The 16,419-nt window shown below is 40.0% G+C and overlaps 1 protein-coding gene across 10 annotated transcripts in view; it reads left to right on the top strand.

Moving 5' to 3' along the window:
- Positions 1-16,419, top strand: part of KLHL32 (kelch like family member 32) — a 232,461-nt gene that overhangs the window by 96,615 nt on the left and 119,427 nt on the right. For 8 of the 10 annotated variants that reach the window (XR_010933800.1, XM_067702536.1, XM_067702533.1 and 5 more), the window contains one exon: positions 1,649-1,756. Coding sequence is in view for 9 of the 10 variants with exons in the window: in XM_067702536.1 (XP_067558637.1) it covers positions 1,649-1,756 (108 nt within the window). In the remaining variant the exon portion in view is untranslated. Of the gene's footprint in view, positions 1-409; positions 556-1,648; positions 1,757-16,419 lie in introns of those variants that run through there. The other 2 variants (XM_067702537.1, XM_067702535.1) reach the window with 2 other exon arrangements.

Genomic DNA, 16,419 nt, shown 5'->3' with positions numbered 1-16,419 from the left:
TCCTGACCACGCTCTGTGACAGGAAGCACAGAGGACTGCCAACCAGGGAAGCTCACTCGTTTTTGGTGTCCAGAGTTTTTATTGGTGCTCAGTCACAGACTGCCTATGTGGCTGACCTTTCATCTCCAGCCTCTCTTGGAGGTCAGACTAATACCTTTAGTCTCTTGTCCCTCTATTTTTTTTTTTAAACATCTTTATTGGAGTACAATTGCTTTACAATGGTGTGTTAGTTTCTGCTTTATAACAAAGTGAATCAGTTATACATATACATATGTCCCCATATCTCTTCCCTCTTGCGTCTCCCTCCCTCCCACCCTCCCTATCCCACCCCTCTAGGTGATCACAAAGCACCGAGCTGATCTTCCTGTGCTATGTGGCTGCTTCCCACTAGGTCACAGCTGTTACGGTGTGGACCAAAGCTCCTGTCATAAATCATATCGTTAGACTGTCAGTGGCCAAAGCCCCAGGAAACAGGGATGCTCCTATCAGGCAGGATATTCCAAAGGCCTAGATTACCTTCCAGAAACCAAAGGCAAAGGCCAGACCTCCCTTTGGGTAAGGTTAATTCTTCACTACATAGATGTACACTTTTCTAAATAGTGTATTTCATAATGAGTGACCCAAAATTGAATATTATCTCTATTACCTGTTAAGTCAAACTTGTTAAAGGTGTACAGATTAGTATGGTTTCTTTATTTTGGGGGGGGGAGCCCATTCACTTGTTTAACTTGGTAAGTTTTCATTTTTTAAATTTTATTTCATTTTATTTTATTTATTTATTTTTGGCCACACTGCATGGCTTGCAGGATCTTAGTTCCCTGACCAGGGATTTAACTCGTAACCTCAGCAGTGAAAACGTGGAGTCCTAACCACTGGACCACCAGGAAATTCCTGCATTTTTTAAATTTCAAAGTTTTCATTTGACAAACTGATTTTCAGTAAGTTGGCCATTTTGAGAATTGGTTTGGAGGCAAATTGAGTTTCACTGAATAACTTAGACAGTGGTTCTCAAATTCAGGTAAGCATCAGAGTGTCTCGGATGGCCCATTACAACCCAGATTGCTGGGTCCCACTCTGAATTTCTGATTGTGTAGGTCTGGGCTGGAGCTCCATAAATCTGTACTCTAAGGAGTTCCCAGGAGATGCTGATGTTGCTGACCCAGGGGCCACACTTTGAGAACCACTGGAATAGAGGGTGTGATCTATGGCAGATGAGAAGGATGAGATGCGTCCTTGAGGTGAGGCAGAAAAAAGGGCAGAGAAGTCAGGAGGCAAGGCACTACTTTCCATGTCTTATGGCAAGAATGTTCGGGAATGCTACCCATATCAAGTTAGCTGTGGGACGCCAGGATCGAGAGAATGAGTTCAGGGAGAGAGCCTCAACACAAGTCACCCCAGAGAACAGCTGTGGGATTCAGCGCCGCTCTGTGTGTGAGGTGTGCAGAGCCATCTGTGTGTTACTGTTAACTATTTGGACAGCAAAGTGATTTGCAGGGGCTTGTGTGAAGGAAGTTTTGCAGAAGCATTTCAAAAACCAAAATCAGTCTTTAACTTGTAAAACTTTTTTCTTTCCTAGTTTCTCTAGGACTTTGTCTTGTTCTCTTGCTTTTTAAGTCCCGTAACTGTCTTCCTTTCTCTCCCACCTCAGGCCATGTTCAGTCTTTGTATGGTGGAAAGTGGTGCCGACGAGGTGAATTTACACGGTGTGACCAGCCTCGGCTTAAAGCAAGCTCTGGAATTTGCATACACAGGACAGGTATGGTACCATACGTCACCTGAGAGGCATAACATTTTAACTGCACCTAAACAGAGGAGATTATTCATGTTATTTTTCTTGTTACTCACTTTGAGGTTAAAAAACGTTTTACATCTACTTAAGGTTACAACTAAAATAATGGAAAGGTAAGTAAAATAATTTGATCTTAAATATTTCAATCTTAGCTCAGTTGCTTGCTGGTGTAATTTTAAAATATCCTGAAGAATTATTATGTGGGAAAGAGTTTGGAAGATAACTTGAATTCTCATTGTCATCACTGCAGCTCAGTGACTCAATCATGGCTTTACTGGCTTAAAAACAAGAACACTCCCCGCCCCCCCCCCAAAAAAAACCAATCTAAACCTGTAAAGAGCTCCATCTAGCATCTTGACACCCTGTCCTCGACATACATTTCAGGATCAGGGCCTCAAGTAATAGATTAGAATGTGATGGTTTGAAAGCCAAAGTTGCTCATCATTAAAATTGTTATAGGATTTATAGGAATCTTCAGAGAACATTCGTTTTCTTTCTTTTTTTAAATGAAAGAATAATAGTGACAACTAGTAGAATACAAAAGCCATGTCAGTGTATGACTATCATAGCAAATCAAAACAAAACTTCATAAAGACAATATAAATCCAAATCTGAAGCTTCACGGTTCGTATCTAATTTCATGTTAGTGCAACAATTATTAGAATACACAAAACCCTTCCTTTTAGAATTACTTTTTCACTGAAATATGATTGACATGTAACATTCTATTAGTTTTAGGTACAACACAGTGATTTGAAATATGTATATATTGCAAAATGATTGCTATAATAAGTTAACATCCATCACCACATATAGTTACAAATTTTCTGTGTCATGAAGACTTTTAAAATCTACTGTCTTAGTGCCTTTCAAAAATACAATACAGTATTGTTAACTATAGTTGCCACGCTATACATTACATTCCCAGGACTTATTTATCTTATAACCGAAAGTTTGTACCTTTCAGTTATAATATAAATAACTTCACCCATCACCCATTTTGCCCACCCTCCTCACCCGCTGTTTTCATTTGTGAACTACTCAACTACATCAAACCAGATACCGACTAGAGGTTTATCTTCTTTTACAGAGTTTTGTTCTTCAATTCCATTTCATCCAACTTATGTTCAGTGTCTGCTGGGCTAAAATAAGGGTTTCTTCTCTTGGCAGGCTCACATCCTGGTGGGAGAGAGTTATATACATAATTCCATGTCCTCACTGTGATGGGAGGTATAATAGAAGCAGAATATAAGACATAGTGGGAGCAAAAAGGAGGGTGTGGTTAACTGGGGCGATCAGTGCAAATCTTTACAGAGAACGTGGTATTTGGGTCTTGAAGAATGTTGGGAGTTCACCTTTTTACTAAATTTTTTTCTTTAGAGGCTTATTAAAGTGTATGATATTATCCATTCTCTTTTCTATAGCTGGTAGAGTTTGAGATATGTTTCATAGGATAACTGAGGCAATGCTGGCAGCTGAAATGAAAATAGTGATAGAAAGGAAAAAGTCATCCGTCAAGTAGCAGGTACAAAGGAAAATAGAAGGGAGAGGGATCACAAATTGAGGGTCAGCCCAACCAAATATCATGCCTTAGGAAATTAACACAGACAGTTATTGTTCACAGAGTTGCCAAAACATATTCCTAGTGAGGTGAGTGAATAATGTGTTGTATGCTTTTTGGCTTACAGATGTAAAGAAAGACATCAGCTATAAATTGTGTCTTGTGTATATTTCTTTCTTCACACCTGAATTACAGCTATACCTGCATTTGCCCATCTCTAAAGTACAATTGATAACCCATAGCTCACACTTCACTGGTGTGCGATGGGGGTGCAATAGTAAATATTGTTTTTTGATAAAGCTACCCAAATAAGTAGTTTCTATACTTAGAAGCATTAACAATGAAATGGTTTAAGCTTAGAGGCTATAGACTGCAAAGCGTGTTTAAATCACTGGTAAACAAAAGAGCACAGAAATTGCTGTGAACGCTGAGGTAAAACGCACACTCAGATATAAGTGGCTGCCTTATTGTTGGCCTTGATTGTTCTGTGGTTTCTTTCACAATGGCTAAGTTTACATGTATATATGTATAAACGTCTGTATATGTAAACATATATATATATATATAAAAATAAATTTATATATATGTTTCCTCTCCCTGAAAGTCTCCTTTGCCTCACCTGTTCATCTCTCCCCCTCTCCCCTTGACAACTGCTAACTGATCTTTTTACTGTCTCTATAGTTTTGCCTTTTTCAAAATGTCATATACTTGGAATCATGTAGTATGTAGACTTTTTCTGGCTTCTTTTACTTAGCAATATGCATTTAAGGTTCCTCCATGTCTTTTGTGACTTGATAGATCATTTTTATTGCTGAGTACCTTCTATTGTGTGGATATATGAAGGGCATCTTGGTTGCTTCCAGTTTTTGGTGATTATGAATAAAGTTGCTCTTAATGATATATATATATATATATATACACACACACACACACACACACATATGTATATGTATATGTATATGAAGTATCTGTGGCACAAAGGATCTATGAAACGTGAGCTGAAGATAGCATAACGGCATTAGGGGAGCTGACTTTCTGAAGGGTAAGGAGACGGCTTGGGAAGAAGGAAGAAGTTTGCAGAAAGACAGCCATATCCTATTGTCTGGGAGTCATATGCTCATATTTCACTTTTATGAGAAAAAGGAAACCAAATAAGAATACATTTTTATACACACACACACACACACACACACACACACACACACACTCACACATGTATCCAATGTAAGTGCTTAAAAAAAAACTCTAGGGCAAGACGTAGAGTTGCATTTATTCTGCCCAGTGACCCACTCTTGACATGTGCCTCCACACAGGGGTGACAGCCCTGCAGCACATACAACAGCAACTCATCTGTTCAGATTGTGCACAGAGGGGTAAAGAAGTGGGCTGGCATTTCATGGAGCACCCTCTGCAAGAACCGGGGCACTGCCCTAGGCACTTCACGTGTGCTGTGTAGCCTAATCTTCTAGACAGCTCGAATTCGGTGATCCTCTCTTAAAGATGACAAGCCCCGGAAGGTGCAGTGAATGACCAAGATCAGTGTCCCAGGGCATGTCGACCCAGTGAGTCAAACCCAGTCCTCTTAATTTCAAATCCATTGTTCATTCTTAACCCCTTCTTAATGTTCTATGTCATTAAGAAAGGGTTAAGTCATATTTGTTATACTTTATTGAAGGAGGCAGGGAAGTGTTTGGACATTTTAGAGAGTGAACTCTTTTTTTTTTTTTTTTTTTGCGGTACGTGGGCCTCTCACTGCTGTGGCCTCTCCCATTGCGGAGCACAGGCTCCGGACGCGCAGGCTCAGCGGCCATGGCTCACGGGCCCAGCCGCTCCGCGGCATATGGGATCTTCCCGGACGGGGGCACGAACCCGTGTCCCCTGCATCGGCAGGTGGACTCTCAACCACTGCGCCACCAGCGAAGCCCAAGAGTGAACTCTTTTTGATGGTTCTCTCAACCTGGGTGCTCTTCCAACACTCAGTTCACGAAGGCTTCGAGTTGCTACACTTGTACTCTGTATGTGGTTATTCTTTGCTGCAGAGTGGAAGTTGATACAGTCTTTCTTGGACGACATCCATGGCAGTTTGGTTTCTTAAACGCCAAAATGACTATAATAAATCTGTTTTCCCTTTGAGACGTGAACATAGATGATGGCAAAAAGTAGAATTGTGGTATACTTGGGAAATGCAAAAAAGCTTTCTCTTACTCTGAAAATGAAATTAACATTAAGCAAAGAGTTTAGAATATGGAAACATGGATAAAAGTGTAGTTCTTCAATTTCTTAATTGTTATTTACTATTGCGGACATTTGCTGATATATGGTCTTTAGCCTTGATATATATGTAGATTTGTAAAAATCAGAGTTAACATTGTATTTATCTACCTATAGATATTTCTACTGACAGTTGATTATACCTTTAGTCTGTTGTAGTAAGCATAGTATAAAATGTCAAGTATTTTAAGTGTCTGAAAATGATTGCTGCTTTGGGAAAGAAATTGGAAGTATAGAGTAGGTGTGATGAATGAGTGCCACTGTGTAACAAGGTGTGTGTGTGTGTTCCTCCTACACATTGTTCTAAAGCATAGCCTTCTTAAAATTGGTCACAGATTCCATCCAGGAAATTTTAAAGAAAAATCAAATTTTCCTCCTAATGCTAATACATCCTCTGAAAATACATGCACTTTTCTTATCAAGGAACACACACATTCTGCCTTCACACTAATTAGAGGCGTGCGCTTCCCGTGGGCACACACTGCTTGGGGTACAGCCTGAGCAGAGCCCCACATGCATTGCAGCCCTCGTGGGCGACCTTGCACAGCCATGTGCAGCGGAACTGGCCATGGAGGGCAGAGGAGCCAGGCTTCTTTGCAGGCCCTGTTCTGGGCTGGCTCTGGGAGCTGGGTTCAAAGCAGAGGGTATGATGTAAACTGTCACTGGGCAGATCTGCCTTAGGGAGAAAAGGACAAAGTGAACCTAAGAAAACCAACTCTCACTTACTCTGGTGAGCAAGAGGACCCTGTTACCATGGCCTCCCCAATCTCCTTGCTTTCCACCTCTGGCCAGGAATTCATTCGTGCTTCAGACCAGTCCTGAGTAGAAGAGACATGAAAAAGAAGGGGGAAAAAGGATTCTAATGGAGATGTTGCCTGAGGGGAGGAATCCCTGTCCAAACTGGACAAGAGGTCGGCCACCCAGGAGCAACAAGGGTTGCTGAGAAAACCAGCCAGAGTGAGGAGCACTTAACACCAAGATCCTTTCATAGAGAGAAGAGCCCTTCTCAAAAGGTGGAAGGACACATGCAATCCCAAAGGTCTTGGATATACCTCTAGGAATTTGAGTAGCTAAGGACCCAAAATGAAAGCAAATAGGACTGAGAACCACAATGAAGTTCACTGTTTCAGCGCTCTGGTTGCCATGATGTCGGGGAAGATAGGCTGTATGCCAAGTACTGTGCTATATGCCTTCATATAGTAGAGCAAGGGTTTCAAGCCAGCTAGCTTCCTCTTACTTTCCTGAGAACTCTCCACCTGTTTTGTCCCTTGCAGTCTGATGGAGAGATTCCAGAAACGCAGTAAAGAGAGAAACTATGCACTAAACGACAGTGAGATTTGTAGTCTCCTTTGAAATTTCCCAAGAGTACCCCTCCAGGTACTGCAAATCTTGTCAGCCAGCTGACAAGAACCAGCTACATCATATCTGGACAGATAAAAAGGATTCTTTGGTATCTGTTGTTCCCCTGCTTTTCTCTTCATATCCAATAACTCCAGCCCTCGGTTCCTTAACATCATGGAAGAATCCATCTCTGTGGGGACACACATCCTAATTACCTTCCTCTGATGCAGAGAATGCTTTAGTACAGTCTTCACAAGGATATCTTGTGTAACTATTAATAGTTTGAAGTCTTTGGAAATCTGGAAAAGTATGATACTCTGTGAAGTGAAAAATACTTTTTTTTTTTAGGTATAACTCTGCTCATGCAATTGGGAATTGAAAAGTAAAAGAAATTGCCTCTTATCATACACCATGACCAAGTGGGATTTATCTCAGGGATGCAAGGATTCTTCAATGTATGCAAATCAATCAATGTGATACACCATATTAACAAATTGAAGGAGAAAAACCATATGATCATCTCAATAGATGCAGAAAAAGCTTTCGACAAAATTCAACACTGATTTATGATAAAAACTCTCCAGAAAGTGGGCATAGAGGGAACCTACCTCAACATAATAAAGGCCATATACAACAAACCCACAGCCAACATTATTCTCAATGGTGAAAAACTGAAAGCATTTCCTCTAAGATCAGAACAAGACAAGGATGTCCACTCTCGCCACTATTATTCAACATAGTTTTGGAAGTCCTAGCCATGGCAATCAGAGAAGAAAAAGAAATAAAAGGAATACAAATCAAAAAAGAAGAAGTAAAACTGTCACTATTTGCAGATGACATGATACTATACATAGATAATCCTAAAGATGCCACCAGAAAACTACTAGAGCTAATCAGTGAATTTGGTAAAGTAGCAGGATACAAAATTAATGCACAGAAGTCTCTTGCATCCTATACACTAACGATGAAAGATCAGAAAGAGAAATTAAGGAAACAATCCCATTCACCATTGCAACAAAAAGAATAAAATACCTAGGAATAAAGACTCCTAAAGTGGTAAAACACCTGTACTCAGAAAACTATAAGACACTGATGAAAGACATAAAAAATGACACAAACAGATGGAGAGATATACCATGTTCTTGGAACAATCAATATTGTGAAAATGACTATACCACCCAAAGCAATCTACAGATTCAGTCCACAGAACTAGAACAAACAATCTTAAAATTTGTATGGAGACACAAAAGACCCTGAATAGCCAAAGCAATCTTGAGGGAAAAAAAACGGAGCTGGAGGAATCAGACTCCCTGACTTCAGACTATACTACAGTAATCAAGACAATATGGTACGGGCACAAAAACAGAAATGTAGATCACTGGAACAGGATAGAGAGCCCAGAGATAAACCCAGGCACCCATGGTCAACTAATCTATGACAAAGGAGGCAAGGATATACAATGGAGAAAAGACCGTCTCTTCAATAAGTGGTGGGAATAACAATAAGTAAGTGGGAAAACTGCAAAGCTACATGTAAAAGAATGAAATTAGAACACTCCCTAACACCATACACAAAAACAAACTGGATTAAAATGGATTAAAGACCTAAATGTAAGGCCAGATAGACACTATAAAACTCTTAGAGGAAAACATAGGAAGAACACTCTTCGACATAAATCACAGCAAGATCTTTTTTGATCCACCTCCTAGAGTAATGGAAATAAAACCAAAAATAAACAAATGGGACCTAATGAAACTTAAAAGCTTTTGCACAGCATAGGAAACCAGAAGCAAGATGAAAAGACAGCCCTCAGAATGGGAGAAAATATTTGCAAACAAATCAGTGGACAAAGGATTAATCTCCAAAATATATATACAGCTCATGCTGCTCAATATTAAAAAAACACAGGCTTCCCTGGTGGCGCAGTGGTTGAGGGTCCGCCTGCCGATGCAGGGGACACGGGTTCGTGCCCCGGTCTGGGAGGATCCCACATGCCGCGGAGCGGCTGGGCCCGTGAGCCATGGCCGCTGAGCCTGTGCGTCCGGAGCCTGTGCTCCGCAACGGGAGAGGCCACAACAGTGAGAGGCCCGCGTACCGCAAAAAAAAAAAAAAAAAAAAAAAAAAAAAAAATTAAAAAAACAACCCAATCCAAAAATGGGCAGAAGACCTAAATAGACATTTCTCCAAAGAAGACATACAGATGGCCAAGAGGCACATGAAAAGCTGCTCAGCATCACTAATTATTAGGGAAATGCAGATCAAAACCACAATGAGGTATCACCTCACACCAGTTAGAATGGGCATCATCAGAAAATCTACAAACAACAAATGGTGGAGAGGTTGTGGAGAAAAGGGAACCCTCTTGCACTGTTGGTGGGAATGTAAATTGATATAGCCACTATGGAGAACAGTATGGAGGTTCCTTAAACAACTAAAAAATAGAATTACCACATGACCCAGCAATCCCACTACTGGGCATATACCCAGCGGAAACCATAATCCAAAAAGACATGTGCACCCCAGTGTTCTTTGCAGCACTATTTACAATACTCAGGTCATGGAAGCAACCTAAATGCCTATCGACAGATGAATGGATAAAGAAGTTGTGGCACATATGTACAATGGAATATTACTCAGCTATAAAAAGGAACGAAACTGGGTCATTTGTAGAGACGTGGATGGACCTAGAGACTGTCATACAGAGTGAAGTAAGTCAGAAAGAGAAAAACAAATATTGTATATTAACGCATATATATGGAATTTAGAAAAATGGTACAGATGAACCTGTTTGCAATGCAGAAATAGAGACAGATGTAGAGGACAAATGTATGGACACTAAGGGGGGTAAGGAGGGGTAGGATGATTTGGGAGATTGGGATTGACATATATACACTAATATGTATAAAATGATAACTAATAAGAACCTGCTGTATAAAAAATAAAAATTAAGTTAAAATTAAAAAAAAAAACAAATTTTCCCTTAATTTTCATGCTCTTATATAGTAAAGGTTTTCTTCCTGATTCTCATTTGATTCCCTAATGTGTTCACATGACTTTTTTAATAGCCCTAGCAAGGCAGACACTGTAGATTTTCCTTAATAATTTGCAAGTTTGGGGTTTCTTAGTTGTCTGATAGTCACTCTGCAGAAACAGAACGGCCCTCTCACCCACCCAACATTTGACTCAGATATCGAGACTGATAACACCACACGTGCACCAAGAAGATAGGAAAGGGTTTAGTACTCACATAGTGAGGTTTTCTGGGGATAAAAGGGTGGACCCCAGTAGGTCCAAAAATGACCTCAGAGAACAGTTAAGGGTGATCGATCGGCTTTGGTGTTTATTGTGGTTGGGGGGTGGGGCTGGAGCGTTGTCCACGCGGGCGGGGGCTCGTGTGGTTTGAGCTTCCACCAGCATCAAGGGAGAGAGGACTCAGACTTTCTTGTATATTTTCTTCCAGGTGTGGGGCAAGCAGGGAAGAGGGATTGGTGGGGCTTGAGAGCTGTCAGCAGTCACACATCAAAAATGGAGTCAGACTCCAGTGCGTTAGTCTAGCATTTTGCTTGAGTCATAGCCCACATTTCAAGCACAGACATTTTCCTTTGGCACACTGTGAAACTCAGTCACTTATTGAAAACAAAATGTGTTTGAACAATATGCTTGCAGCATTTATAATCTTTCTTGGCATCAGTTCTGTGCTGAGGAACCCACTGTGGGCCAAGGTGCTTGAGCTCATGCGTACAGAACACTGTGGTAATAGATGACAAGGATGAGTGTGACCCCTCTCTGTTTTAACCTTGTCTTTGTTCTATAAAACTCCATTTAAATGATCTGGATTTGTTGCCCTTGGGTCCTCCTCTCTCCTTCCCACACTTTCTACCTCCCACCTCCACCCTACTGCCAGGACAGGGAATTGAAAGAGAAGTATTCCCTGTATGCTCTTGATAACGGTTTAATTGTCATAAGTGGGGCAAGAAACAATCACTTCTTTTCTAGTTGATGTCCTCCAAAGTAGAAACAGATAATATACAGCAACTCAAAATAGTAGGTCCACCCCACTAAGCTAACTCAGGGTGTATTTTGCATTTCTGTGCATTTGTGTCTCTTTGTTTCGGCAGAAAGTTCCACTGCTAGACGTTTTTAATTTTATCCTGTCCATCTGAGTTTTTCCTTTGCTATGGTGGATGGGCAGCAACTCCTGTTTGGAATATTTCTAATCAGACATCATTACAATTGTGTTCTTTCTTGATCATTGGAATTTCTAAGGGTTGGCTGTGCTCAGAATCATTTCCTAAGGAAATTCTGACCCTTCCTTTAGGTGTTCCATCAAATCATCTCTGAGTGGAGGGAGGTTAACAGTTTATTTAGTAGAGAATCTTGATTAGCTCCTTAGTTTTCATAAGAGGATGTCAGCCTATTGATGGCTTTTTAAAGGACATGAACTTTTCCCCTTATTTAGCAAAAGAGAATGATTACACGCCAGCCTCAGCCTGTTTGCTAGAAAGCTCTCATTAAAAGTTCATTGGGAGGGCTTCTCTGGTGGCGCAGTGGTTGAGAGTCTGCCTGCCGATGCAGGGGACACGGGTTCGTGTCCCAGTCTGGGAAGATCCCACATGCCGCGGAGCGGCTGGGCCTGTGAGCCATGGCCGCTGAGCCTGTGCGTCCGGAGCCTGTGCTCCGCAACGGGAGAGGCCACAGCATTGAGAGGCCCGCGTACCGCAAAAAAAAAAAAAAAGTTCATTGGGAGAAATTATACACATAATGGATTCCCAGAAGATATGCAGTCTGTCCATCTGGCTTGGTGGTTCTCAACCTCATCTATCAGGCCTTAATATAAAAAGGCCACCTTTACTGTCCTGAAATGAAATTCCTAATAATGTAACTTACCCACACAAATTACTCTGAACATTAATAAGAATGTCTTAACCATATATAAAGAACACACAGAAGGAAAGAGAGTATAATGAAAATCATACGTATTTCAGTATGTACATGCTGGAGCAGAACTTTTCAGAAGACAGAATGAAATAGTTGCCTGTCTACAGCTATAGGTAGAATCATCATGCTGGGACAGCTGCATACAGATGCAGAATGACACATGGATGTTTTGCTGACAACTGAGATATCACAAGGGTATGCCCTAGGCGACATGATTTTCTAAAATAGTGAACAACCCTTAGTAAAATTCCGTACGAAACAAAACAGTTGTCTTCTTTTGGTTTCTATTGTGTTAGCATTCTTGGAAAATTCAGTGTATCTTGACACAAAACAAACAAAAAATTGTGTTTATATGTAAAACAGATTCTAGACTTAGAGTTTTATAAACAAGTTTTTCACTTACGTACATCAGGGCACTCAGATATACAGGATTTAGGGCAGTTCTTTGCAGTTGGTGGCTGTCCTGTACATTGCCTGGCCACTGCGCAGCAAAGGCCAGTAGTGTCCCCCTGTCCTGGGGCAACCAAAAATACCTGCATGCGTTTCTAAATTGCTCCCTGAAAGGTTGTCCTGTCTCCATTAAAAACCACTGCTCATCTACTCTAAGTCTTATACCTGGATCAAGGTATCAAGGGAGAAAATCAGAAAAGTGAATGTCTGAATTTTGAAGAATCTCTTTATTAACTTTAAATTTTATGCAAAGTTTATAAAATACATGTACAACGGTATTAAAAGTATCACCAGGTAAGTCATTCAGTGTTAGTCTTAATTTCTGCAGAAAAATTTCCATTAGATCTCAGGGCCTAGAGAAGCTAGAGTTCACTTTAGTATTTTCATCTTTTGTTAGGCTGCATTTCCTTTTTAGTTTTGATGCTAGGAAGCTTAGAGCCATATTTGCAGCCCACTTTTAATAGTTATGAGGATATATATACATAATATATCTCCTCTCCTGACCTCGTATCACTTTTTGTTTCCTATTTTCTCCTTGCTTGAGTTCTGTTTCTAATTTTTAAATGCTTGCATTGATGCCTCAGAGTGAATAAAAATATTTGGGAGCTCTATCTGAAAGTTTTGGTACATTAATGTTATTTGTAGGCATGAAAAAAGTGGTGCTACACCCCATTAGTTCTGCCTGCAAAAATGAGTGTCTGCAGAATCCCAAATTGTTCCATAAATAAGCCATTCTACTTGCTTCCTAAAGTTTTTGCACCCTTATTTTCAGAACTAAAATAAAGAAGCTTGCAAATTTTATAAATTACTATTTTTCATCTTTTGAAAATGAAAAAATCGCCCAAATGTTTACACAAACATAAAGAAGAATGAAAGTGAAAAACCATATTCACCCAAATTCTCACTTACTTACACATTATATGTTATCTTTCTTTTTTTTCCTGGCCTTTGCCCATCTCCTGAGTAATTTAATATAGATTTTTTGTGATTATAACTTACTTTAATGTCTTTTCTGGAAATAGATAAAAGTATATTTATCCATAAATGCATAGTATATAAACAATGCTGCCTTATTATAATACAGTTTTTAAAAAAATTTGGATTATTTTAAATAAATTCATGGGCCTGGAATTACTTGATCAAGAGGAAGAACATATTTTTTGTGAGATTGCCTTCTGGAGGAGTTTTGCAAGAGCTGCTATTGGACAATGAACTTTATAAACTTCTTTCCTTAAAAAAGAATTCTTGAGCCCTCTGCTGGAAACGTTTAGTATTTCTATGGAGTAGTAATTTATGGGCGTTTTACAATTCTAAATGAAAGATTTTTTTTAAACGAAAACAACCTGATAGCAAAAATATATGGCCTTTGTGGTTAATTTCAAGATAAAAGCATAACTAGCCAAACAAAACTTTTGAGAAGATTTATACTGCAAGTCGATATTCCATTTGAGTAGAATAATGATGCTAATATTCAAATGAAGGGCTAATTCAAAGGCACTGAATGTCCTAAGTTAATTTGTGAATATTTTATCTCCTTTGTATACTTCATAAAAACCATCCATTTGTAGTTTGTTCTCAAGTTGAGATCCATTAATTCATCAAGTAGTTAATGAGCACCTACTATGTGTTAAGGACTCACTAGATGTTAGGGCTGCATTCACGGGGGCTGGCAGTCAACAGCATAAGGTTGTACCATATAACATGGGTCTGGATGACGCTATCCAGGAAGCTGGTTAGACTAAACAGGAGGGTCCTGACACCTGAAGAATTCAGAGCCTACGGAGGGAGAAACAAGCAAAGACATCTGGAATGGAATGATGGGGAGGGGAGCTGGGGGGCACAGAATAAGAACCCACAGAGTGTGGTGTCACAAAATCCAAGAGAGAAAAGGCTTCGATGGAGAGGCAGGTTGACTGTGTTGAATGCAGCTGAGAGGTCACAAGGATATCATTCAATTGGTTTCACAATATCTGTGACTGTCAAGGACAGTTTCAGTGGAATGCTGAAGATGGAAGTCTCCAGATTTGATGAGTGGAATGCATTCACGCAGTGAATGCTTTCTCAGAGTGGCTTGAAGAGTGAACGGAAATGCCAGGTCAACACACCATTGCATTTATTGGAAATGGATTACCAGGGGCCTGAATTGTTTGTGTATGGAGCATGGTGAAGCATCTGAGGACGTTCAGTGCTCCAGAAGGTACACTAGTTCAGATAGGAGAAAGAGTAATTGAGCTGTAATACTTTGTAGAGTACTATCTGCATTTCACTTTGCAGGGATATACGGTAATTAAATAGATGTATCTCTTGAAAAGCTGATTATAGCCATGCATCCTTGTGTTAGCATATATCTGTCAGGGTAGAAATGGTTTGGCACAGCCCAAAGAGTACAGGCACTGACCTTAGAGGCAACCAAGCTTGATTCCAGCCTGTGGCAGCTTTGGAGACCTGTTGACTAAATTCCACTATAAGTATCAACTCTGCTAGTTGTTGCTGGGAAAAGTTACTGTTATCACTTCAAATCCATGATTCCCAAATCTCAGATGGATGCACATCCTAGCCAGGCAGTGCTAATTTGTTTCCGTAGAAATTTGCTTTCCTCCTCTCCCTGATAAATTTTTCATTTCTTCTCCTCTCTTTTCAAACCCTTCCCCTCTCATTACCCTACCTTTGGTCAAATACCGCAAGGGAGACTCACCTTCCACTGAGAAAATAGATATAGACAGGAAGATCTTCATCTTTTCACCATTGACTCTCCAAACCTCCATGTTTCTGTGCACTTATTTTGTTGGAAGAAGTAACCTTGCTTTGTCAAAGGTTAATCTCTCCCCTGAAGCTCTGGATCCTACTCCCTCTTTTCCCCCTCAGACATCACTCCTGAATCTTCATTTCTGTCTCTTCTATCATCAGTTTCTCCTTCTCCACTGGAACATTCCCACCAGTATGTAAACATGCTTTATTGTTCTCTCAGAATCCTTTTCTTGTTCTTCTATTCTTCTTCAGCTACCATTTATTCCTCTACTTTTCCTTTGCAGCAGAACTTATGAAAAGAGTTGCGTAAACTTACTCTTTTCCTCATTTTTTACTCACTTTTCCACTCATCAAATCTGGAGACTTCCATCTTCAGCATTCCACTGAAACTGTCCTTGACAGTCACAGATATTGTGAAACCAATTGAATGATATCCTTGTGACCTCTCAGCTGCATTCAACACAGTCAACCTGCCTCTCCATCGAAGCCTTTTCTCTCTTGGATTTTGTGACACCACACTCTGTGGGTTCTTATTCTGTGCCCCCCAGCTCCCCTCCCCATCATTCCATTCCAGATGTCTTTGCTTGCTTCTCCCTCCGTAGGCTCTGAATTCTTCAGGTGTCAGGACCCTCCTGTTTAGTCTAACCAGCTTCCTGGATAGCGTCATCCAGACCCATGTTATATGGTACAACCTTATGCTGTTGACTGCCAGCCCCCGTCTACACTCCAGACTAGGGATCAGCAAACTTTTTCTGTGAAGGGTCAGATAGCAAATAATTTAGGCTTTGCAGGCCATATACAGCTCTGTTGCAACTACTCAACTCTGCTGTTGTAGCATGAAAACAGCCAGAGACAAATATGTAAATGAATGAGCATGGCTATGTTCAAATAAAACTTTATTATGGATACATAAATTTGAATTTCATATTTTTTTTACATATCACAGTATATTATTCATCATTTGGGTTTTTCCCAACTATTAAAAAAAAGATTAAAACCTTTCTTAGACATTAGCACCCAAAAATGAAATACTTAGGAATAAATCTAGCAAAATATGGACAAGATCTATATGAGGAAAATTACAAAACTCTGATAGAAGAAATCAAAGAACTAAATAAATGGAAAGATAGTCCACGTTTATGGATAGGAAGACTCAATACTGTTAACATCAATATGTCAGTCTTTCCTACTTGATCTGTAGATTCACTGCCATCCTAATCATAATCCCAGTAAGTTATTTTGTGAATATTGGCAAACTGTTCCTAAAAGTTCTATGGAGAGAGGTAAAGGACCTTGAAGAGCCAACACAGTACTGAAGAAG

The sequence above is a fragment of the Pseudorca crassidens genome, chromosome 13 (genome assembly GCF_039906515.1).
Source record: "Pseudorca crassidens isolate mPseCra1 chromosome 13, mPseCra1.hap1, whole genome shotgun sequence".
Lineage (NCBI taxonomy): Eukaryota > Metazoa > Chordata > Mammalia > Artiodactyla > Delphinidae > Pseudorca > Pseudorca crassidens.
This window is presented reverse-complemented; position numbering and strand designations above follow the sequence as displayed.